The sequence below is a fragment of the Morchella importuna genome, assembly GCF_003444635.1.
Source record: "Morchella importuna strain M04M26 chromosome Unknown Morimp01GS003, whole genome shotgun sequence".
Lineage (NCBI taxonomy): Eukaryota > Fungi > Ascomycota > Pezizomycetes > Pezizales > Morchellaceae > Morchella > Morchella importuna.
Window position 1 is genome coordinate 954,873 of NW_025763400.1, and position 24,975 is coordinate 979,847.

Sequence of the window (24,975 nt, forward strand, 5' to 3'; positions counted from 1 at the left end):
AATACTCAGGAAAGATAATCTGTTTTACAACGCTACCATGGAATAACCTCCATGTAGGTACAAAATGCCCATGCAAATCCAACACCTCTAATGCCCATTCTTTTTTTCCAAAGTCAATAGCCGGCCAAATACGAAAGTAATAACAACAAGATACAGGTAAAAATATATGGGGTAGTAGAAACATAGGAGAAAAGATTTACAACATTGAAAACTGCCTGTGTAGCACCACACCTCGCAATTCACCACAAGTCATGAACGGGTATGTTTGTCTTGGCCTAATACCAAGATTGATACCAAGATTCTCGCGGGAATTAGGGCACCAATCATTTCTTGGGCAGCTCCTTAAACACACGCTTGAGAATATCTTTGCTCTAAACACCGATAACGAATTAGCACGTGTCCCATGCTAACTCCGCCCGACCACTCGGTCAAGAAAGCACAACTCATGCCGAGACGAAAACTAAAACATACCTTATAAAGATTAACCAGCCTCAATCTCTCATTATCCAAATGCGCATGATCACTCGCTTGTCCGCACGGCAAATGTGCAGCTGGCGCACCAAACTCTTTCTCTAAGAATCTCGCCGTCGGGATACTACCTCCTTCGCGGATATACAAGGGCTTGACTTTCTGTTTCTCTCCGGCCGCATTGCTGGTGCTCCACGCGTCCATGATGGCGCTTTCTAGGGTCCTAAATGCGTCGTTCTCGGGATCACCTAGCCAAGGCTCTGCTTCGTGATCAATGCTGATCTTGAGCTTATTACCACTACCGAAACGCTTATATTCGCTGTTGAGATATTCAACCAGGCAGTTTTTGATGACGCTGAGCTCCTGGTCTGGCACGATACGAAGTGAGATGGCCGCCGATGCGGATCGTGGTATGATGGTTGCGTTTGAGGGCCCAGACACGGAGACACGGTGGATTGTAAGAGAAGGGAATCGCCATTTAGACATGAGGTGATCTTTGATACCTTCGGCGGTGAGGTGTGACCAATGGGGTTTGTTGCATAGAGCTGTGGTTATTGCAGAATACATCTCCTCTTCCGCTGCAGTGACGGGGCGTACAGGCTCGGAGAAACCTGGTTTCCGTTTTGTTTGTTAGTGAGTTAATTCGGATGCAACAAGAGAATAATAATAAAATACCAGGAATCTTTATGGCTCCAGTCTCGTCTGTCAACTTTGCCAGGAGATTAACCAAATCAATGGTGGGCTCCCGGTTCAGCCTACTACCGTCCACTCCTGAATGTAGATCCGGCTTTTCACTCTCAACAGCAACAGTCGCGTGAATGACCCCTCTCAGCCCATATGTCAAGCACGGTACATCATCATCAAGCCAGTAACTATTCGCCAGCAAGATCCAGTCCACATCCCCGATGAGTTCCTTGTTTTGCCTGACTGCGTCTGCAAAACCCCTACTACCGCTCTCCTCTTCTCCCTCTATTAAAAACACAATATCGGACTCCAGCTCTTGTGCCTGCACTAACTCGCCTACCGCGAATAACGCTGCAAGACAGGGACCCTTATTGTCTGATACTCCACGGCCGTAGAGATATCCATTCTGCCCCGTCAACTCAAACGGATCCGTGAACCAGCCTTCCTCAACCGTTGCCTCTGCTTGGATAACATCGTAGTGCCCGTAGAAAAGAATAGTTTTCCCCTTCTTCTTCACGGCAGCATTGAATTTTGCAAACACAATAGGGTTGCGATCTGGCTCACTTGGTAACAGCGTCGTGGTGGCTCCAAACCTCTTGAAAAGACTCTTAAGGTAGGTCGCACCGCGGCGGCAGTCCTCCATATAAGTTGGATTGTTTGAAACTGTGCGGAATGACACTAGCTTACTCAGAGAGCTGAGAAGCTGGTCGTTCTGGGTTTGCTGCGATCCTGAACTTTCGTCAAGCTCACATGCGGAGACGTCCCAGATGGCGACGCAATCATCATTACCCCCTGTAATGAGGATTAGGCGATCATTTCGGGTTGTGATAGCGGAGGTTAGAATCAAGCCAGTGTGTGATTGCCAGCGTGAGACGCATTCAAAGCGTTGGTCCCATTTCTAGCCATAAATGATAAGCGAATTATAATGTTTAAACTTGTAGGTGGGGATGCGTACCCTTGTATATCCACTTGCGCTCCCGCTGAACATAAAGTTTCCCTTAATGCTCAAAGTCAACACATCTTCGCAGTGGGCCTTTACACTCCGGATCAACTGGCATGTGTCAAGGTCCCAAATGCAAATCTCACCATCTGTCAAGCCGCAATACAGCAAAGAGTCCTGAACCACCATACTTAGGACCCCTGAATCTCCACCACTTAACTCCCGCATCTGCTCAATCCTGCTCGTATTGCTGTCGATGCTCCATAGCTTAACTACACCGTCTCCACCTCCGCTCAACAATATTTGCTGACCCGCCTTTCCAATCTCGGAGCTCGCAGACAGCGAGATTAGGAGCATGCAATAGACATACCCGTAATGCGCATACTGTACTATGTTCTCGGGGTCGGTCTCAAGGAGCTGAGAGGTAATTGAACGTGGGCAAATCTCTTGCTTAAGAGCTGTGCCGCCGCCAGGGCCTTTGGAATCAAAGAACGGGTGGTTGCGGTGCGAAGGGTGGGAGGTGAGGGTTGGGCATGGCCGTGAGTCCTTTACTTTCAAGTCATACCATTGGATGCTGGTGTTCTGAGCGCCGAAGTAAGCGGTATTCTGTAGTGGTGAATATGCGACACAAAAGACATCTCCGAGGTCGAATGTGGAGTATATTGTGTAGAGGTTTTCGAAGGTAGTTGAATTCCAGACCTGGAATACCATGAGTGATTTGTAATACACCACTGGAAGGAGCTCTTTATTACATTGATTATAGCATCGCCGGCACTTGAAAAGAGTAACGATTGATCCTCTGCTAGACAAAGTGAGAGTACACTTCCTTGATGACCCTCTAAGGTTGCAACTTTCTCAAATGTCTCAAGCGACCAGACCTGCGCTGCGAGTCAGTATAGTATATTCGAAGGTACCCATTGAGCTGGCTCTTACCAAGATCTCTCCAGTTTGACTTCCTGCATACACATAATCTTTCGACACGGCCAAGGACAATATTGAACGCCTGTGGTTGACTCTATGCAACAACTTTGGCAGCGCATCTGGACTGTCGGCTGTAATGACCGGGACCATGGACGAGCTCACCAGGTTTCCGGAATTATCTGTACAATCCATGACGAAGGTTAGGAAATCTCGCGTGAAAAGAAGCGGCGGGAGTGTTCCCCAGGATCGCCCTAGGGGGACGGGAACTGGGACGTAAAATGCACGTGACAGGCGTACTGCTAGACTGGGATGCGACCGGATGGAAGCAGAAGGAGCGTTATGTAAAGTAATGCAAAAATCAACTCACCAAGGAACCGTGGTAGTGGTGTCCCTACACGACTACCGTCTCCACTCCCGTTCATGGGCGACAAACCACCCCTCATATTGGAACCACAGCACGACAGAAGATCCGGAACAAAATTACAGATGTTGTGTTTCCGGAATGGCGCTCGGTTGACTGTTGAACTCAAACGCTTCTTACAAGGAGATAATGTTATGGAGGATATTGAGGTTGTGGATGTTTCGGTGGACAATGTCGATGATGTTGGTGAGGTGGGTGTTAGGGGGGGACTGAAAACTGTGCTACTTGGTGGGTGCCCTTTTGTCTGGGCTGTAGATAGCAATAGCTTGCTTTTCTGTTTGAGCTCCCGATCAAGCGGCAGGGGCGTCGCGACGATAGAGATGGTGGAAGACATTGTAAAAAGCACGCCTTAATACTATTGTTTTCCCAATTCAGGTACGGGCAGTTCGGTACTTTTGACTTCGGAATAATTAATATGTGCAGGTACCGCGATAAGCAGATTTCAGTGAGCGATAAAGCAACAACGGGTAAATAAGGTGTATGGAGAACCAATTCCCAGCGATACTTGTGATAATGACTGAAGGGGCAAAGTAGTCGTAACTCTCCAACAGGTTGGCGGGGGGGCATCTAGTTATACATCAGAATCATGCAAAGACAACTTTAATGAGATGCGATATCACTGGCACTCTCTAGACCTGTGGACAAAGCTTCAGACCTAGAATACCGGCAGATGCACAATACTTCTAGCTTTGCATCGACCGAAGCAGACAAAAAGCTCAGCTGGCCTCACAAGAGATACATAGGTATTCGGCCGCTTGTCTGCCGAAGACATCATAACGCATTTGGATATATCTAAAATCATACGGGCTTTCCTGGGGGTAATCTACATTCTTTTTTTGTTGAGGATCAGCCTGGGAAAACCCCAATCCCCCATCTGAATAGACTCGCATTGTCCGTGTCTCACAAACATCTCCCTTCCCTGCAATGCCTCAACCGCTCCTCTGGTACCGGATCATTGCGAAGATCTCGCGTACCTATTGCATACCTTGCTCTGTGCTGTTCTTAAGCGCGGTCCCATGACGCATTTGGTAAACTTGTTTTGGAGGGTGTGCAGCTTTCAGCTGATATCCGTGAACGAGTGACGCCCGGTGTTCCATAATTTGGGCTGAAGATTTTCCCCATGATCATCTGCCAAGTTTCACTGCAGATCCTCAATAACAGAAGAGGTTATCATTACCAGGGAATAATAAATACAGCGGGCCGTATTGATCGATTGAGCACCCCATATGTGTTGCATGTGTGATAAGATGCAAAGTGTGCTTTGATTGCAATTTTTGGGTAGGATGCAGGTTGTGGTGATCACGGACGTCCATAGGTTGCCCGCGGATCATCGTATCTGTACTCTACCATCCATACATGCATATATTTTTCTCGAACTGCCCAACTTCGCAATTGGATTAGGGTACAGCATGTATGAGATGCACTTTCTCAACTCTGCGTACTCTACTTTCGGGATATAAATAGCGTACATATATCTCTCCCTTCAGCCCCAGGATAACGACATATCAGAGAGGGAAATACCAAGATTTGGCATTTCCTTTCAGACATAGATCCATCGCATTATTCGATGGGCTCCTGAGAAGTTGACACGTTGCCTGATAGATTTCGGAAGCTTCTATCTCGCGGGTATGTGCAGGAGTGACTTGAGGTATGGGATGTTTTGGGCCCGTGCTTGTCTCGGGGAACGAAGATGACATCAAGGATTTGAATGCAGTAGACTACTGGATAGAATACTAATGTAACCACATGTAGTCTTTCTGTGACAACACACTGTCAATTTCTTTTATTCACGAAGATATTTGAAAATAGAATGTTTTTAATACTATTACAAGCGTACTTGGTCTAACGGTTATGATTTTCGCTTCCCAAGCGGGAGAACGGGGTTCGACTCCCCGAGTACGCATCGCCCAGCAACTACATACATGGTACTTTAATCCCCGATGTTGTTTAAGGGGTTTTGTTTTACTTTTGCTTTCATATATACCCTTTCCTTCGTGCTGGCTATCCCAGATTTCACATCATCTTTCAGGTGAGATATCTACAACGAGTCTTTTAGTTGGAACTTAGATGGCTTGTGTGCAACGACTGGCCTTAATCTCAAGTCTAGGATTTCTCAACAAGTAGACAGTGTTACGTTTAGGTACGTGCCTCACTCTACTAAACGGAACCCATCCCTGATATTCACCAGTTGCCGCGTGTGACGGCTGGGCTATACATGCTGCAGGTATATACTTGTGTAAAGAATTCAAGATCCAACTATAGAGTACAAAGAATCATTGGTTGTTTACAGCTCTTGACCCTGCCTTAACTTTATATATAATTATTGCTATATAACACGCACATGTACTATAAATACAGATAATCCAGCTCCAAATAATTACAGCAATTAAGTCACATAGATACAGCACGGTTTCTCATTCAGATAAAGGGCTAGGTTATATCTACGTATAGATTTCAGTATTTTACGCTTTTTTCTTTTCCTTTTGTGAATATGCCGGATAAACCAAGAGGTTATACTAGAGTGACGGATCATACCGTAGAACTTAGAGCTACAAATCTATGCTCCGGTTCGTCTATTGGTCGAGGCACGATTTCAGGCTAGGATATCAGTAGTCCGGGGCCGGGCCCTAGGATGTGGGTATATGTGGTTTCGCGATAAGTACATAAGAACACAAATGCTCACTTTCTTTCCTTCTTTCCAATGAATAGCCACGGGTGAGTTCTACATCACGAGATATATGGTACGAGGAGTCAGTCTTTCTAGCCTAGATCGCCAAATTCAAGGGCTAGTAGAACCATTAATGTCAGAGCGCGGCTCGTGCCGAAATATATATAATATGGTATTATAATATACGTATACCACTAGGCAGTATTATACTTCATTCGGCTATGGTGTTGCCATTGGTATGCGTGCAGGTATTGGCTGAAAACAGGCAATCCGACTATCTTACTATATCAGGGGAATTTATTTACGCAGTCTAGAAATTCAATATGCCGATATTATAACCTAATGGTTTATAGCACTCACGCGAGTGAGATTTCATGAAGATGCACTATTTTATAGTCATTCCGATCATTGCAAACCTTATCCCTCTCTAATACCAGCCAGGAGGGCGCGCGGCGATGTGGATTAGGCTCCGCATGGTATCAACGGCCGTTCGATTTCGCTGCCAGGCGAGCTTCCGTTCGGGTGTCACGAACGGATTACTAGTGCTTTATGATTTTTTTAAAGGGGGTGCTTGGTCTCAACGGTTCCGTTGTATGGTGGCATGTTGCATGGTTGCCATGAACCAGTTGCGGTTCAGTGGGGAAAAGGACCTCTAGAGGTCCTTTCACACTTTACATACAGTTGACCGTTAGGCTCCGTTCCTATACTGAACGGTTGGTCGTTGCCAAACACCCTCTGAACAGTCATCGGCCGCTGAACGGCCCCCCGGGCCCTTGAACGGACGAATACTATATGTATGTAACGGCCGTTGATACCATGCGGAGCCTTAATCCAAAGTGACATGTACATATGTACTTGTATTCACAGATTCGATCACCGCATCATGAATTGTAAAACGCAGTTATGGCAACTGAACTTACACTATATATGTATATGTAGCTAGTTATGAATTTGGCCATCACATATCCAAATTTTCAGTCGTCTCATTTATCTACATGTAGTATGTATGTACAAGAGAAACCCTAACCCTACAAAGGATGCTGCAAACGTACCTTCACGGTTCCCTTCGAAAAGGGGTTTAAAAGGGGAATCGATGAATAAGGCCATGTTCCCAATTTAAAAAGTATTGGGTGAATAGGGGGCCATGAAGAGGGATCCTTGTCGGAGCAAGAACGGAAGTATGCGAACTCTATATGTAAAGGAGGGAAAGTTTGTCCTTGGCACATGCACAGTCTCCACCCTACTAGCTATAAACCCAAGTCAAACATTGAGCGCTCCTAGAGTAAGGCAGATGCAACATATTGCCAAGTTGCGATGGGATAAGACGGAGCGGCGAATATCGATTACGATTATGGAGTACCTCAGGATCGTGGAGAGGCCTAGCAGTGGGTCCTCTATCCTGCATGTGCGGCCCGGTTTAATTGAATCTCGCCATTTGTGAATATTTTCTTACCTCTTATATAATAGGGGATTTACCGGGCATCTGATGAGCCCAAATTAACCATTGTGTTAGCTAACATCATAGGCTGTTACAATCCGGGACAAGAAAGCGTGTCGGTATATATACAACTCCAAACGATACGGTGGGAGTCGCTGTCCGTCAACACAAAGTAAAGATCCTTCACCACACAGCGAACGACAGTACTTACGCGGTTCTCTCCTTGCATCCCAGATTTTTGCATATGTACTCGTCCAATTCCATGTATTGACCTAGAAGGCTAGAACCTTTTTTTTTATCGGCACTTATGGTAAAAGACCGGTTTTAGAGCCGGGTACATACTCTCAACAACAGCCTACAATATGCACTCAGGTACTATCATCCTAATTTGGATAAAGTATATATTCGGTGTTACAAAACACACAAAATAGCATTAGCTAGTAATATCACACCTGGAAAACAATAATTGCCTTCCAGCGTTGTTCTTCCATATATTTAAGTTATCAGATACGTAATTACATGTATCCTTAAAACGGAATCCTAATCATAGTGTCAATGACCACCCAGCACACAAAACTCCCCAACGCTAGTAATAACCCTAACCCTAACCTAACTACCTTGCTGCACATCTCGAGGCGCAAGCAGGGAGGAGAATGTTCGTTTCACCATCCGTTCCATCCGTGCCGTGCGTGAGAACTGAATTTAGAATGTGGCTTTTTTTTTTTCTTTTGTAAAAATCTCAGGCATGGTGGCGGTGGTGGGGTGGTGGTGATGGTGGTGTTGGGATAGAAATGCTTAGAGGACTGGCCACCACATGCAGTATTACAAACCCCGCAATCAAATTAGGGATGTTCCACTTTTGGTGACTCTTGAGGCCCCTTGCGTGGTTTGTGGAACCGCTGTCTCTTGATTGTTTTTGCACTCATGGGACACATGGTGCTCTTATTTACGCGCTTAGTAATTGACGTCCTGCCTTAATGCTCTGGCTATAATATAGTAGTGCGAGAGTGTCGAAGTAATCAACAGTTTGACCTGGTTATAACGTGGATAGACCTCCGAATCCATTCATCATCTATCAACCTTAATTCAATATCATCTCAATATGAACGACACATTAATACCCTGAGCCGAGTGATACCCGATGAGACGCTTGCCCACATGTCAGATCATGTAGGGCTCATGTGGGCGGCGCCCTGGGCTATCGAGAGAAGGTACCTTGCCTTATCAGTATTGCGCTACTGTACCTATTCGGGCGCAGGGATCCTCACCTCATCGCTCTCATCAGGTTTAATTTTGTACCACCACCCACCACGTTCCAAGGCCTGTACTTGAGGCTCAACACAAAAAAGCCCCCCAGATTGCTGGAGAAAAGAAAGAAAAGAATGCCTAAATGAGATAAAAAAAGGGGGGGGCCATCATCTAGAGAAGAGAAGACGATCGCATGAAGCCGAGGGTTATCTTTATCTCTATCCTAAACATCCTGGGTTGCAGAGTGCTACTAGCTTCGAATTCTGTGCCACGATGGAAACTGTGCTTCTACAAGATCTTCAATTAGGAAACACAACAATCAATCAAATGTGACTCACAGGCATCTAAGCCCTCCACTTGCAGGTGCAGGGAGATGTCTGAGAATTTGGATAAGTAGATGCCATTTTCCTGACGGCCTTTTTTATCTGTTCTTGCATTTCTGCTTTGGCTTCTCTGATTTGTGCTAACAGAGTTAACTGCATATAAGCTATACCGATTTTATATACACCAATAAAAGAGCGAAATGAACACCCACCCCGAGAACAACGCTGATATTATGGTTGAAGATGTGGGCCCTGACATGAGCGTTTACTTCTGGGGCGACGGACCTGCGCCTGTCCCTGAACGAGTTCTGGCCCCAGAAGAAGCCTCTTTCAACGGTCCTCACTCGCCACCACCAGATCTACAACTACCACAGAGCCCTTATCCACTTCCAGGCGCATTTCCTGGTCCCGTTGCCTTCTCTCCACCCCCGCAGCTCTCCCCGCAACCCTCCCCACCACTATCCCCCCCGACCACCACATATGTCCCTACTCCCTCCCCGTCGGCCTCCCCAAAGCCCAAGACCGGAATTTGGTCCGCCCTCCGCTCGCGCTACAACGAGTCCAAGGCCCGCCCTCTCAGCACTGACCGCTCTCTTACCACTGCTGCGCAACCACCACAAGCAATCAGCTTTTCTTCGCCGCTTCCCCCTCCCGTCTTCAACCCGCCGCCAGCCCGATTTTGCGACGGCTGCTCATCAGCCCTTGCCGGCCGCCCCTGCGTCCACTGTCTCACATGCCCCGACTATGATCTCTGCTCGCGCTGCTACCACGAGGGCAGAATCACTCAGCCTCACCAGCAATGGCATCAGCTTCATACACTGCACCCACCCGAACGCCGCCCCCGGAGCTCCCGTGGCTCTTCGAGAGGCGGGTTCGCGTGTAGTGCGTGCGCAGGCGACCTGACGGGGGAGGTCAGGGTCAAGTGCGCCGACTGCTATGAGGAGTATAACCTCTGCCTCGACTGCAACCTCATGGGCGTGGCAACGGCGAGACATACGACATCCCATAGAGTCAGCTATATCAACGACGTGGCGCCCGCGAGGCTGATGGCGAGAGATGGCGAGCCAAGTGACGCCCTGGTTGGGATGGTTGAAGGCCTCTTCGAATATATGGATTCGGCCTTCAAGCCAAAGAATACTGGGCGGTTGGAGCCAGAGAAGCTCAGTGCGTTCTATAGGAAGATGGGAGTGGTGGATGCAGAAAATATCGGTATGTGTTCCATGTTAATCTGCTAGCTACCCTACTCGCTATTTCTTTTTTTGCTAATGATGATGGATCACAGGCCTGTTCACCGATGAAAAGATCGCATTCCAATATCTCTCTATGCGCTGCCAATACATGCTGATCTCGGCCAAACATGAGGAGATCTCTTCGCGCGCCAAACCATGGACTATCGATGCGCTCGATACCACACCCACCACGCCAGTGCTGACAAAATTGGGGTGGATGCGCTTCTTTGTAGTGTGCACATGGCGTGCGCCGACTACGATGCACTTCCTCCTCCAGAATGCGATCAATACCGGCTACATTAGGAGAAAGTCGGGTGGAGATCCGTACTATATGCCATTTAAGATCCCCAGGTCGGCATTGCCTAGTAGGCCGTTGAATTTGGGAGAAGCAGTGATCAAAAACTGAGCTTTTTGTTGAAACGTGTGTGTGTTGGGATTTTTTGACTTTATTTGTAGTTTATTTTTTTGAGGCTTTATTTTGTTTGGTTTTGTGGGCGGTGTTAATGGGTTTATTATTATTATTATAATAATCAAATATGGTTATATTGGGACGTTGTAGGATTTTGAATGATTTGTATTGCGAGGATGTAATCGCATGCGTAATTATTATTCTACAAATCATTGGCCCACTGGATAACTTTCTCTATGGTTCTGAAAACAAACTACAATTAACGAAGCAATCAGTCAAGTACTGTCCCATGACCTCGAGGAAACCGGGTGATTTTGCATGACTGCCCCCCCCTTTTTTTTCCCCCCCTCAAAGAAAATCTTTTTTTTAGAACCAGTTTAGTAAACCGCAATATAGAATCGCGTTAGAGCCGAGGGTTTAGCTTCTGTTTGGCCTAGTCAGTTAGAGAACAATGATAGCGAGAAATGAAATAAAGCTATCATCATTCGGAAATAAGTCGGGCCTAAGATGGAAGGGTTGGTACGAAGGCTCATGCTCATGTTTCTCTGGTACTAGGCTACGTAACCATAAAGGCACACGTATAGAGAATTTAACCAGAGTGCTCGACACCTATATGCCTCTAGCCTGGAGAGAAATGAACCAGAAGATCTTGACGGATCGGACATCGACATGACAAGGACAGGTCTCGACATGACATCTCACCCGTACCCGTTCGACTACCAGTGCTCTTCGTCATGATAGCTCACCCGCAAATATCCAACAGGTGGGAGGTGGTTAATTCAGAGTGATATTTCATGATTGAAAACTTGGTTACTGATCACTTATAGGTAATGAATAAACTGAATTGATAACCACTCTATATTTCTGTAGAATTATTTATGGAAATGCCGAGAGATTGAGAGTGAGGGGTGGAGCAGGGCAGGTCGGAGTAATAACACTCCGGGTGTGGTCTACGAGGACGAGGAACCTCGGGGACACCGTCAAATCTCGCCTCGAGCATCCTGGTGGGCCACATTGAATCCTCCCCTAGTCTCCCGGGTGTACCCAAGTCCCAGAATTAAGACTGTCTCCCACCGATCACAGCTTGTCAGAGGTTATGGGCACAGGTTCATCCCCAGAGACTGGCATGTGCCCAGCTGCGCAAGCTATTAGCCACTTCCAGAAGAATATCTACCCAGAGACCTCTCTCCTAATCCTCGGATTACTATGACACCATTTGTATAGGTCAAATACTCAAGATAGCCAAATTAAAGACACACCACCTATAGTATATTGAGCTCTAAGGATATGGATCTTTAGTTATACCTAGTTTATAATTGATCTAGGACATAATTCGTGCTTACTTACCTGTTATGATCCTCGCTGAAGAACCAGGAAATGCATGGTAGCTGTTTGTAGTACTGCTCATGCTATATTGAAATTCGGGACTGGCATTTTAGAACCGTAGGATATCTTCAAGCGACCGCGTGCTAATATAGTTTCCGTTCGACCCGCTGTTTGTGGCAATATGAGTATTTGCAACTCTAAATTGGAGGTGGATGTAAATGAATACCTATTTATAATCATGATATATCACTCGTAACAAGGCCACTGCCGCTCCAAGCGATATCGATGTTATGCTCGTTAGAAAGTGATCAGAAGCTTTATCCCCTTTCTCACCTGCTCACAGGCTCACTTTAGGGAGTATTGTGATTGAATACCTTAGTTTTCCGATTTCCTATTTGTAGGGAGGGGAATATGAGAAGTTGAGAAGTGTTGTGTTTACTTTAGCCCGCCTCTAGGTCTTTTCGTACACCCTAACGTCTAGACACGTGCGCACCATCCCAAGCTTCCTCATATCTAGGTAGGTTTTACAAACCACAGGTTACCTTGGGACCTTGGACCACCAACAGCCTGGGAAACACTCTCACAACGTTGAAACATTAAGTGGGTAGCTACACCCAGCCACAAAGTACCCATGCAAATCTTCCAACACTGATACCTCACGGCTAGTTGCATGCCGTGGAATTTATATTAAGCGGTTGATATCAAAACTAAAATGTGGTGAGCGAAGACTCAAGCAATGAATCTTATTGAAAATTTTTGTGTACGATATATCGGTATACCACTATAATAACCTTGACTACATGTACTTCAATCGTGCCTTGGACGCTGACTGTCTGTCAGCCAATCCCGACGCTAGCATCCAATTCTAGAATCTAATATTTGCCTATAGTTATTGCTCCTGACCTGCTTCCAGAACGCCTAAGCCGGAGTATATATTACCCCCTCCTATGAGAATTCGAAGCCCAAATTCCAGGATCTCAATCAGTATTAGGCGACCAAAATCCGACCAGGATTATCCCAAAGATCTACGCCGCAACCAGGGAACACTTACCACCGGCCTGCATCAGAACCTTATGTACGATCTCAAGTATAAGCCGAGGAAGTTTAGATAAGTTTACATAGGTTCAATTGGGGGGGAAATCTGAGGTTTGTTTGTTGTGGGTTGATGCGTTGTGTCCTCCCGATTCACTCTCCCATGCATGCGGACAGCCGTGAAAAATTAAATACCTACATCAAGACGGTGGCTTTTTGTTTTGAATGGAATTGAGGGGTTATGAATACATTAATTATGTAACTAAATCGACGTTTTTTAGGGGGTGGGGGGGGGGGGGGGAGGGGTGGGGGAATCCAATTGGGCTAAAATGTTCACCTATGTAGCTGTGGGAAAGAAAGCACATCATTGAGCCCTGTTCGCAGCAATATGAAGGATATGTAGCTAGGTTTTTTGGGCCACGAGGTTTTATTTTTACCTCAATTTTCTTATCATGAGGGGAAAAGACTGTACTAGTATTCCATTGCATTAGTGGCAGAAGGAACGGGTTAGTCCATGGGGCTATAAATGTTAACATTCTATGCAACTAGGGTATCAACTAGATACAATCTAAAACGAACCTCTCAGGACCTTCTCGGATGGTGAGATTAATCTGTAGTGTGCATGTACGATAAAGAATCTTATTCTGCCAAAGGGTATCCTTAGAAATTTCCATTAATAAAATAAACAAGTTACAGTTATATAACTGATATATCTGTCTTGTACAATGAGTTCATGAAGTCAATACGCCTCATTGCGTCTACTTGAGAGTTAGAGCTCTTACGGTAGATAATATGCACCTTGCTAGACACACCTTTAGGAGCCACCACATGTACAAGCTGCAACGCCGAGAGGTGGAGCATTTATGGCCCTAGTAATTTCCTTTTGCGCTATATGTAGAGATGGGTTGCATGTCTCCCGTAGTATGGAAGCACACTTAAATGGTTAACTATATATCACTAAAAAACCTCCCTCGCACTAGAACTCCATCTCACTACATCTATCCATCACAAGTTCAAAAGACACAATTCTCAAAATGCTTGCCTCTATCATCACCACACTCTTTTTCAGCCTTTTCGGCTTAACGGCTGCTGCTCAGCCAAAGACCAACGCCTGGGCTCTACCAGGCAACAATTCCTTCCCCGAAGGAATTGCCCGTCAAGCCCGTTCTCCGTACTTTTACACCGGCTCCTGGATTACCGGTACCATCTGGCGCGGTAATGTCAACAAGCCTGATGTCGAGGTCTTTATTCCCGGCGGGAATGAGTTCAATATCACCTCCGCCAGCGGAATGAAGGTTACGAAAGACAACAACCTCGTCGTCGCCGGTGCAGCCACTGGCAAGGTTTTCGTAATCTGCCTTGAGTCCCAACAGCTCCTCCATCGATTTCAGGCTCCAGAGGGTGCTCTCCTCAACGATCTCGCCGTTGCAAAGAACGGAAACATCTTCATCACGGACTCCTTCCTTCCTAAGCTGTATGTCATCACTCCCGAGCATCTCGAAAACGAAAGCGTCGACCAAGAGCTCGAGACATTCGCTAAGCTCGAAGCACCTTTCGAGCATGAGACTGGACAGTTCAATTCCAACGGAATTGTTGTCACCGACGACCAGGAGAATGTTCTCATCGGAGACTACAACAGCCATGCCATCTTTAGGCTGTGTCTAGGATCCAAGACCATCACCAAGGTAGATTTCGGCAATGTCGCTGTAAGTATTAACATAGATCTCCCCTGCTTTTTTTAGTACCTTTCTTCCATACTAATTATAAATCCCGTTCGCTAGATTGGCTCGCCTGACGGTATGCTTATGCGTGGTAATACCCTCTATGCCGTCAACGGTGATAGTATATTGGATACCGAGGCCTTTATCGACGTCTTTGACATCCGAAAGCCGTACACCACCGGCAAGCACGTTCGTCGGATTAAGGGCCAAGGAATGCTTTTGCCTTCTACTGCAGCGTTCGACGGAAACGATCTCTTGGTTGCCAACTTCCAGATCGGAAAGGCTGCCACCGCCGACCCTACTCTTCCGTTCACCATCGTCAGGGTGTCTACTAAGAAGAGCAGAACTAGAGGTAGCAGGATGCCAGCCTAGGGAACACTGCTATGAAACCTTCATTTATGTAAATAATTTTCTTTTTGTTAATGAAATAAATGTGATGACTCTCCTTAAATTGCTTGGCTTTCAGTGACAAAAAACCAGTCCTATTCTAAAAATTGAATTTCTGCATGCATGAGGGTCGTGACCAAGTGAAGTTGTTGATTTGAGATTAAATTTATATAAAGCCTTGCCAAGAATTATTATGCTTTCTAGCACGGCCGCAACGTAGCCGTTTGTAGATTACTGTACCACTATGAAGTACCAAACAGATCTACAGACCACAACGGCAACATACAGGCGGAATGTTTTAGATGCTTTTTAAGTTGTGCACACAAGCCCATCTAGCCCATCCCTCCCTTCCTTCTCTTTCATAACATCCCACTCCTCCTGCGATGCGGCGGTAAAATGTAACTACATTTCTGCATTGCAGACGTCCCTCCCTCGAGCCAATTTTCGAGACGGCAAGACTAGCGAGGAACTTCTTCAATGGGAGAGGGCGCGCTCCGGCAACGGAGGACATTCTCATCTCTTTTATTACCGTCAAAGATGACTGTCTTTGGAATGTTTGTAAACATCATATCTCTACTAGACCCCTAACCCTCTCTTTGGCTTAGAGGATTGTTAATACATGTAGTGTACGCGTAACCGCATGCCACTGGCAACGTACTTTTTTGCCCAAGCCAGCCAAGACGGTGAGATGAACCGTCTGTTAAATTAGTCGGTGTGTAAAGTATGCATAAATTTGGGTTGGTCGAGGGCTGTCGTGGTTCGGTACGTAATGGAATATATCGTGACGATGGAATGGAGATGAGACTCGATGTACGGAAAGCCCAGTGGTGCAGTGGTGCAGTAGGTACAGTATAGGTGAGATCTGTAATAGGGTGCCGATAAAGTTTGAGTACCACCTCCCCCCCAAAAAAACACTGTTTCAACTGGGTGTTTTCTGCAGACTCTCATGATATGCACTGTTTGCAAACCGTTTATCCCGTCCTTAAAGAAACGTGCAGATTTCACTCAGCAGACGATCCGGAATGTTATCTACCGAGTCTCGAGCAGCTACACACATGTACTCTACTAGTACCTATAAGTACCTGCAAGTAATCATATAATAAAAAATATTTACCGGAGAATGCATTATTAATGAGTCCAAGGCGATGATGACGCTTTTCTTTCCCCCCCAAAAAAGGTCGATTGTTGAATCAACTGAGCGTCGTATTTCAAGGTGACAGAGCTCGCCCAACTGAGACATGAAGTGCCATTTAGGTTCTGAGACTCACCAGCCAAGCCATTGAAGCCAGGCACATTTTCCCTTGAGGTTTAGGGCTAGCCGTTACCAGCTAGTTCGGAGGGCGGGGTTCCAGTTGCAGCGTTGCGGCTCTCTCGGAAGGGAACCCTTTCTCTCTTCTGCAACCTGTCGCACGTCTCTCTCGTCTGCTGGGTGCATACGTAACGTCTCAGAGTCTTCTTCCAAGGCGGCTTTTTGACCCCTTCATCTGATGCTATATTTATCTACAAGAAGGGTATGTAGATACATGTAGAATACTCTACTATGGGTATGGTATAGTACATGTATGTATGTATGTATGTATGTATGTATGTATGTATGTGAGTGTGTAGGCACTGGGCTAGAGTAGAAGGTGCAGGTAGAGCAGGTGAAGATCAGGTAGAGTAGGTGTTGGGTGCAGTTGCAGGAAGGAAGCTATGACTACTATGGCACCGCATCTCGACCGAAGCCCCTCCCCATTTAAACTAAATGTATGGTGGGCGAGGCTGTGAGGTGCAAGCGGTAAAAGGTCGTTCGGGGGGGAAGGCTACATGTACTCTACTCACATTTGCTTTGCATACATACGACGCTGTTTCTTCCTCCCCCCAGTTCCCTTACCTCCTCTCTTCTCTTTCGTACCCACGCCGCACAGTTCTGCAGACCACATTGTATTCTACTATCTATACATACGTGCCATACTATACCCGTGCTCCCATCTGTACTCACAATTGCTCTTGTTCTTATACTCCACTTGTTCCTGCGTCTTCCCTCCTACCAAGCTTTCTGGACGCCGAGTGCTTCTTGTTTTTTACTTCTGATCCGGTCCGCCTACCTCCCACTCGTACCTTTACAGCAGCCACCGAGACTGCTTGTAGTTATTATTGCAGATTGTTGGAGAATCCAGTATGCCTCTCGATATCAATCTACCCAGTAAGCTTTCACTTCTCTCGTCTCTGGATTTCTTATTCCCATCCCTTGCTTGTTCTTTCTTCTCCACTTTACCCATCCCCCCATCTGCGATCCATCGGTGCAGATATCGATCCATTCCTTCTAGACGTTTAGTAAAGTCATCATCTTCAATATTAACCTTAATTTCCCCGCAGCATTCCATCTCGCTCCTAGGCCCCGAGAACCCTTCGTAACTACCCTCTCATATAGTTCAAATGGCTCGTCTCCTCAGGCAACCTACGTCAAGACTATCTCCACCGAAGAGCAGAATGCCTACAACACTACTCTACACGATGCCTTTGTTCCCGACATCCTCTATGCATCCATAAACGCTCGACCTGAGATCCACCCTTCGTCGGCCACATCCCCTGGCGGTACACCGGCAGACCCCAAGGTCCTTCTGCCAAGCGAGTTTGCGATATCGTTGTTCAACCCCGACTCAACCACCATACTCGAACACCACCACTCGGCGCTTCGCGGAACATACTGGGAGTTTTCACTCCCCAAAACCTCCTTTCTCCCACCAACATCCTCAAAACTCGATGCCGCGTCTGCTGCTGCGGCGATTGCTCACCTCCCGCGCGCAACCTTCCGGTGGCGCAAAGAAGGCGGTATCATGACCCGCCCGCAATTACGATGCTCCCTCGTCTCGCCAGCAAACCTACCTAGTATCCCCGGTACTGCCTCGGCGAGCAAGAAGGCCGGCGCAAATGAGCCCGACATTCCGATCGCCATGTTTTTAGGTCTTGGTGAGAAGAAGGGGATCGGCGAGATCACAATTATCCAGTCCAACCTGAAGCGCGTGGAGGTGGAAGATCTCAAGGGGTTGGAGGTTGTGTTACTGTTGTCTGCGATGGCGATTGGTGACATTTGGTTTCAGTCTACGAATCAAATGTTTAATTTGAACCCGCCTATTCGGGGATCGGCAAACGGGACAGCGAGACGGAAGAACTCCATGCCGCTTGCGGCGGCTACTCCGACCATTGCGGTGTCTGCCCCGGAACCTAGGTCTCCGCCTACAACATCCCCGCAACATGGAAAACCCCCACCGAATGATGCCTCATTTGCAGCAAGGTTCCAGCAACAGCAGCAGTCGCATCAGCGTCGGCACAGTACCCCCATGGATGCGGACGCCGAGTACAGCCGCCGCGTACAGGAGGAAGAGAAGCGAAAGCGTCGTATTGCTGAAAAGGAGCAGGAGGAAATTCGAAAAATGTTGGCCGAGGAGGAGAGCCGAGAACGCCGTAAGCGCGAGGAGGATATCAACCGTGAAACGGAGCGACTGAAACGGATCTACGAAGCCGAGCGTGCAGAGTACATGGCCCGTGGTGCTCGTAACGCTGCACAGCCACAACGAGTCTCCTCGCAGCAACGGAACCAAAGACCACCAGTGGTCGGTGGGAGCGGTGGTATGATGATGCCACCACCCCAAGGGGGGCGAGGGGGCGCAGCAAACGACGAAAAGAAGCTAGGGAGTCGCAAGAGTTTCCTTGGCCTGAAGTTTGGCTCGAGCAGCAGCTCCAAAGAGGAAGAGAAAAAGAAGAAGCTGTCCAAAAAGGGGAGCAGCATGTTTTAAATCCCAGCAATCATGTCTTGACGACACTCTTTTTTTCCCTTTGTGTATTCTTTTCTTGGCTTTTCTTTTCAGGGGTTCGGCCGGTTCATTTCTTGTTCACTTCTTTTCATCTTGACACTGCTTGGGCGGTGCAAAATTGCCTTGTTTTTTTTTTTTTTTTATATTCTCCCCTGGATTGGGGTGATGTGGTGGATATTTTCTTTTCACTATCTATCCACATGCGTATATACCTTCAGCACACGGCCTTTTCAGCCATGGATCGCTTATTTCTTTTTATTTTTGTTTATTTATATTTTGGAGTCGGAGGAGCTATAGAGGGAAGCAATCTAGATATTCTTTTTTTTCCCACTTCCGCGAGTGACTGTCCGTGACCGGTGCTTTCAACTAATTACTAGCCAGACCAGGGGGCGTGCGCATTTCTACAATTATCCGCCCCGCCTTCAAAATCTTAGACCCGGTGAGTGGGCACGAGCTCTGCACTGGTAGATTCAAGACACGCTCTGCATCTGCATCGGCATCTGCATCTGTCAACGCTCGGTCGGTCGGTATGTAAACAGTGCCCATTTTACCCATTGCGTCATGTGTCTTGGCCCCCCAGAACCCGTGCTCAAAAGTCCAGACAAGGGTACATGTAGGTACTCCGTACGGATGGTCCTTGGCCTGGATGTCTTTTCCTCGGTAGTAGTTAGAAGATGAGGCCGCGGCGGGGACATGAGTTGAGTTGAAACGCAGGAGACGAGTGGAGGCCGCGGGGAGGGTTTGTTGCTGGAGCCGTAGCCGCCAAAGCATAGGGCTTCCAAAGCCCAAAGCCCACAGTCTACAAATTAGCCCACCCACAGTTCACAGTTACATTACCCTCCAGAAGACCCAAACCTTTATCCACTTCCCCGGGTCCTTGGGATCCTCGGCACCAGAGTCTGGCAGGGCTAGGAAGATGAGTGCCAGTACCATCTGTCCGAGTAATAACACGAAGGATTATGCGGGGGAGGGGAAGGGAAGGGAGCGGCCGAACCGTTGTTATGGTAGAAGGGGGGCTAGCTAGTAGGTTTGCATTGTGGGCCTTGCCTTGCGGGTTGTAGGCGTTATAGGCGTGTTTGTACATACATGTATGTATTGTACAAGATGTACATGTAGCCACATGTAGTAAGCTCATGTAATAGAGCTTGTCCTCAAAGTACAGCAACAGGGTTAAACTAGTACCGACAGGCCGCGCGGATCATGTACCATCACTCGCACGCCAAGGCAAAACGGCTCTTTTGCTCTGCTAAATAACCCGCCTTTCCCCCACACTGGCCTTGGTCTTGGTCTTGGTCCCTGATGGGAACTCATGCAGCTCCCTCCCTCCCTTCCCATGGCAAGAACCGGCAGACGTCAAGTCATACTTTACCCAGCACGGCCCAGGGAACGCCGTACCTGCAGTAGCTCCATGAGCGAGCGGGCCGAGTGGTGCATTAGTTATCCGATAGTATGTACAGGGATCCGTAGCGGGGGCGCGGGGGGGGTGGCAGTAGAGTAATCAAGGAACAAAAATAGATATTCCTATATATGCAGAGAATAGAGTAGATAGAAATGGACTTTGGATGGAGCATCCAGTAAGATGTGGGTGTTGCGTAACCTTATGTAGACAGACAGGACAGTCCACGTTGGCGAGGGCCGCAAGAGAATGCGAGGTCGGCATGTCCATGGATGGATCCATGAGGCTGCCTTGTGTGTCTTTGGCGAGGCATTGCTTGTGTTTGTGCTTGTGTCCTTGTGCGTTGTTACATGCAAGATCTTCTAGTGTTACAAAGCACCTCAAGCCTTTGAGCCTCGCCCGTGTATGCACGTAGTAGTAGCACAATGTGAATGATAAAGGCTATGGCCCTTCCACACTACACCGGTTCTTTTCACTATCTCAGAAATTTATCGATGACCCTGACAGTTACTCACTTGCAACTGGAGTTATCGGAACGACATACACTGGTGATATGAGGGCTCTAATCATAAAACTGTACCCAGGGGGGATACCCAAAAGTGATGCAACGGCTTGGAAATATAGTGTGAGGTCTTAGTGAATTCGCAACCACCTTACATGTAATTTCTTTCATTTTGATGTGACTGATGAATTCTTCATATTCTCTTTACTTTACATACTATATATTGCTGCTTCGTTAAAGTCAAAGTTGGGTTGCATGTGGTTGAAATCATGAGTAGTAAATTGAGTCGTTGCATCACTTTCCGGCACCCCTGGGTACATACCTGTAGAGCAGTGTCTTGGCAGGCGAAACTGGCTCCCCCAAGCATGGTGCCCAACCTTCTCTCTACTAGTACAGAATCAAGGGTTCTGCTAACGACTTCAATTACGCATCAAATCATCATCATAACTCATGTAGCTACATACATGTACCCGATTATCCGCTTTTTCTAAACCTTTTCGTATACAATCCCTTCCCCACTGACCGAATCAAAAAACGCCAATCATAGAATAATCCAGAATCACAGTCCCCGTCATTTTTGAGCAAACAAGACCCTCCAGTACTACCATATCCTCTTAGCAGCCATGCTATACCTCTTCACATCATCTAGGTTGATCTCCCTAGGCAGCGGTCGATTCTCTCTCTCCTTCATCGCCCTCTCGCCCGCCGGGTCATCCGCATAGATCCACTTCTTCTGATCATCCGAAACATCTATAAGCCCAAAACCACCAACCTTTCTCGCCCCAGTCATAAAGTTCATTCCCGCACGCTCCTTCATACCCTTGTAGCGTTTACGCGCAAATGTGAGGAGACAGATCCCAAGCACAAGCTTGACCGCCAAGCAGACCAGGAAGAAGCCAAGGAAGAATATGAGTAGCATGGCAATGGCAAACAGGTTGTCTGAGGACGATTCTGGTGATGAACCCGTACTTCCCCCGAACGGCGACCCGCCTAGTGCGCGACGTAGTATAGCGTCGAAATTGGCAAGAGCGGCTGTCGTTACTGGCGATACGTCGGATTCTGAGAGAGATGTTGTTGCCGAAGGGAGAGGTAAGGGCACGTGGGTTGCAAGAAACATTTGATAAGTCTGAAGGCTTGCACGAATAAAAAGACATGCTAATGGGATCACGGGCAAACCGAGCCTTTTGGTCAAGTTTTGATCTGTGAAAGCCTGAAGAGGTAACTATCAGCCTGGAATATCAGATAAGATGGAGGATTGGTCGTACATGTGAGTAATAGTCTTTGCAAAGCACATCCAAGAACCGTTCGTATACGGCTGGTCTGGTATTATTAAATTTGGTGATATAGGCATGCTTCAACCAATCAACTAGCATCTCGCTGCCCAGGACTATCAAGAAAGGGCCCATAACCTGACCTGTCCACTCAGGAAAAATAGTAAAACTTCTAGGCAAGACTCCACCACTACTTCTGGAGCTACTGTCAGCGCCGGCGAGCGACCACACTCCAACCTCAACTAGGTTCCGTGATGCAATAATGACCAACATGAGCCATAGCTGAAAACGTTCTACAACATCAGCGCAGGTCAATTGGAAAAGACTTTCTTTCTCAAATTTTTTAAAAACTGTTGATTTAATTTCAACGAATTGGACAGAGAGTATTAGAGTCCCAAGAGCATTAGAATATGAGTTTACGGCAACATTGAGCGTTATCACTTGGTAAAAAAGTGCTGTAGAATGTAATGCTATTAAAATTAGCAGTGTTATCATATGTCTCGAAAGTCAAGGGAGAGTACTGTTGTAGACCAATGCAAGTAAGAAAAATCCAAGCGGCCTTAGAACCTTGCTGCGTCCATCTGGGCCTCTTTCCAAGGTTTCTTTCGAGAAAAGGCATTCAAAAATATCTTGCCCTACCGCAGAGCATAATCTGTCGCTGATCTTAAGCCACGACTCGAATTAGTTGGGCAGTTCACAGTGCAGAGATCTGTTTGGAATAATTCTGAGAAGCAATGTTCCAACAAATCCACCATAGGTATGCATACCTCTAGCATGTTATATATGACATATAACTTAATACCGTTCTGCCCTCTGATAGAATGATACATTCGACTAGCGTCAAATCTCATAAGAATCCAGCAGCTCGTGAATACGACCAAACCTCTTAATATATCTGCCTTATGACTTGGCTGTAGATCTGACACGACCTTTACCCTTTTTCCCTTTACAGTTTCTCTTTTGGAAACTTCAGGTGAACTGCCTTCACTCCCGCCTGCGGAGCTACTACTCCTTTGTCGTGATCCTTTCCCCCAACTCAAGGAACTTTTTATACCTCCCCACCAAAAGGCGAACAGAACACCAAGAGCTCGCACAAACCTAAGTGGGAGAATCGTAAACATATAAAGCCAACTGTCAAGACAGGCCAACATCCCAAACCATAGCGCCCCTTCAAGTTTGCCTGGTAGGAGAAGGAAATTTGTTATTCGCTCAAATGCAATGGCCGCCGAGTCATCTGGGTGATGTTGGGGAGGGTAATGTGTACTTGTTGATGGGGTAGGTCCAGGCTCTCGCGGGGAAGGAAACGTCGTTGGCTTAGCATGGGACGTAGGAGATGAGAGCGCAAGTGAGAGATACGTCTGCAAGGGCAGTGGAGGAAATGACGATGGAGTAGGCGTTGCAGTTTTCAAGAGATGGGTAGTTGTGGGAGCATGACCAGAAAGAGGGCTGTTAAAATCGCGGCGATTAGGTGCGCTATTGCGGGCCGAGGGAGTTGAAGCAGACTTTGGTGATAAATGCGAACTAGGAGCACTCGAATGTACGGTTTTTATTGAATGTATTGTATTTCTTTGAGGAGAAATTGGGTTTCCTCCCTTTTCCACTGATTTTCCATGTTGATGCTGTTGTAACTGCGGTAATCTTGAAGGGGAGCTCTGGGTATCTAGCTGTAGCGCTCGGGGGAAAGATCTGCTTCGTCTCATACCCGTAGGTGCAGATAATGTTCGGTCCAAGGCCGACAATTGTGGTCGTGCGAATGGCGGACCCTTTACACCATTCGGAGAAGTAGTAGTTGGGTTTGTTATAGATCTGTGCCTTGTTGGAGAGGTAATAGTAGACATGAGGGGTGGTACTTGATCTTGGGACGACGGTTGGATGGAAAATGTTGTTGGTGTATCGTGTAATAGCTCACCAAGCCGGGCCGGTGAAAGCTTCTGCGCTTTCTTTGAGTTCGTTTGAGAGGCGCAATTTGAAAGGGAATTACCCCTACTCTTTGATCTACCACGGGGCTGAATAATTTGGAGTTCTTCTGTTTCAGAGACCCAGGCCGAGCTATCTGACGACAAGGTCTGTTGATCTGGCAAAACCACAGTCTGAGAGCTGAGCCTTCTCTTTTCCTTATTCTTCCTAGTACTTTCCACTGGCATATCTTTAGGTCCCAGATTATCTTCAGTATTGCTCTTATCCCCGAGCTCGTTCAAATCTTCAGAGTTTCTTGGTCTGTTGACTGCATTCCCGGTTATCCCTTCAAAGGGTTGGGGCGCACTATCTTGACCGGAGAAGTCGTTGGCGAGCATCATTTCTTTAAAGTCGTTAATTGATGGAAGGATTTCCTGAATAACTTGGATTTGAGAAGGTTTTGTAGCTGATGCCTTTCCGACTGGCTCTTCTGGAGAGGCCATGTTGCAGGCCACAGTTTACTTAGTTGACACTTGTAGGTACATATACTCGCAGTGCCGAAAGTTAGTTAGTGTTGCTTAGTCATCATCATTCAGCCTCAGGACAATGAAACCTCAGACTACAGGTCAAGGTCAAATGACATTACAAGCTGGTGATGATGATATCATAAAATCACTACATGTATTTACCAGTAAGCTGGCCAGGGTTCGAATGTTTTTTAACCAAATTAGAATCCATGATTAGTGGATTAGGCTCTGGAAGGTACCGGGTTAGATTCTATGAAGCGGTAGCTATGAAGTACCAAATTAGAATGTATAAATCCCAGGTGATGTCGACAATTATATGGGGGTTGTGGTTTTTATATTATAGGATAAATACCTAACCCTAGTCTCGAGAT

At 46.9% G+C, this 24,975-nt stretch overlaps 7 protein-coding genes across 7 annotated transcripts; 4 read left to right on the forward strand and 3 right to left on the reverse strand.

Annotated features, from left to right (window-relative positions):
• Window positions 1-323: 323 nt before the first annotated feature.
• Window positions 324-3,456, reverse strand: LAJ45_01764 (uncharacterized protein; the record flags this gene model as incomplete). Its single annotated transcript, XM_046111357.1, has 7 exons — window positions 324-371; window positions 472-1,079; window positions 1,144-2,050; window positions 2,108-2,791; window positions 2,845-2,970; window positions 3,026-3,192; window positions 3,381-3,456. 7 exons carry the CDS (start codon window positions 3,454-3,456, stop codon window positions 324-326), a joined length of 2,616 nt encoding a protein of 871 aa, XP_045975301.1.
• Window positions 3,457-3,499: 43 nt separating this feature from the next.
• Window positions 3,500-3,909, forward strand: LAJ45_01765 (uncharacterized protein; the record flags this gene model as incomplete). Its single annotated transcript, XM_046111358.1, has 3 exons — window positions 3,500-3,625; window positions 3,700-3,809; window positions 3,858-3,909. The coding sequence occupies 3 exons, from the start codon at window positions 3,500-3,502 to the stop codon at window positions 3,907-3,909; spliced, it is 288 nt and encodes a 95-aa protein (XP_045975302.1).
• A 5,402-nt stretch (window positions 3,910-9,311) lies between these two features.
• Window positions 9,312-10,746, forward strand: LAJ45_01766 (uncharacterized protein; the record flags this gene model as incomplete). The annotated part of the gene is made up of 2 exons (XM_046111359.1): window positions 9,312-10,320; window positions 10,394-10,746. 2 exons carry the CDS (start codon window positions 9,312-9,314, stop codon window positions 10,744-10,746), a joined length of 1,362 nt encoding a protein of 453 aa, XP_045975303.1.
• Window positions 10,747-14,141: 3,395 nt separating this feature from the next.
• On the forward strand, window positions 14,142-15,200 carry LAJ45_01767 (uncharacterized protein; the record flags this gene model as incomplete). The annotated part of the gene is made up of 2 exons (XM_046111360.1): window positions 14,142-14,813; window positions 14,889-15,200. 2 exons carry the CDS (start codon window positions 14,142-14,144, stop codon window positions 15,198-15,200), a joined length of 984 nt encoding a protein of 327 aa, XP_045975304.1.
• A 2,175-nt stretch (window positions 15,201-17,375) lies between these two features.
• On the forward strand, window positions 17,376-18,994 carry LAJ45_01768 (uncharacterized protein; the record flags this gene model as incomplete). The annotated part of the gene is made up of 2 exons (XM_046111361.1): window positions 17,376-17,400; window positions 17,574-18,994. The coding sequence occupies 2 exons, from the start codon at window positions 17,376-17,378 to the stop codon at window positions 18,992-18,994; spliced, it is 1,446 nt and encodes a 481-aa protein (XP_045975305.1).
• A 685-nt stretch (window positions 18,995-19,679) lies between these two features.
• Window positions 19,680-19,945, reverse strand: LAJ45_01769 (uncharacterized protein; the record flags this gene model as incomplete). Its single annotated transcript, XM_046111362.1, has 2 exons — window positions 19,680-19,811; window positions 19,868-19,945. The coding sequence occupies 2 exons, from the start codon at window positions 19,943-19,945 to the stop codon at window positions 19,680-19,682; spliced, it is 210 nt and encodes a 69-aa protein (XP_045975306.1).
• A 1,566-nt stretch (window positions 19,946-21,511) lies between these two features.
• Window positions 21,512-24,580, reverse strand: LAJ45_01770 (uncharacterized protein; the record flags this gene model as incomplete). Its single annotated transcript, XM_046111363.1, has 6 exons — window positions 21,512-22,120; window positions 22,176-22,651; window positions 22,703-22,752; window positions 22,821-22,890; window positions 22,949-22,950; window positions 23,280-24,580. 6 exons carry the CDS (start codon window positions 24,578-24,580, stop codon window positions 21,512-21,514), a joined length of 2,508 nt encoding a protein of 835 aa, XP_045975307.1.
• Between the last annotated feature and the right edge of the window lie 395 nt (window positions 24,581-24,975).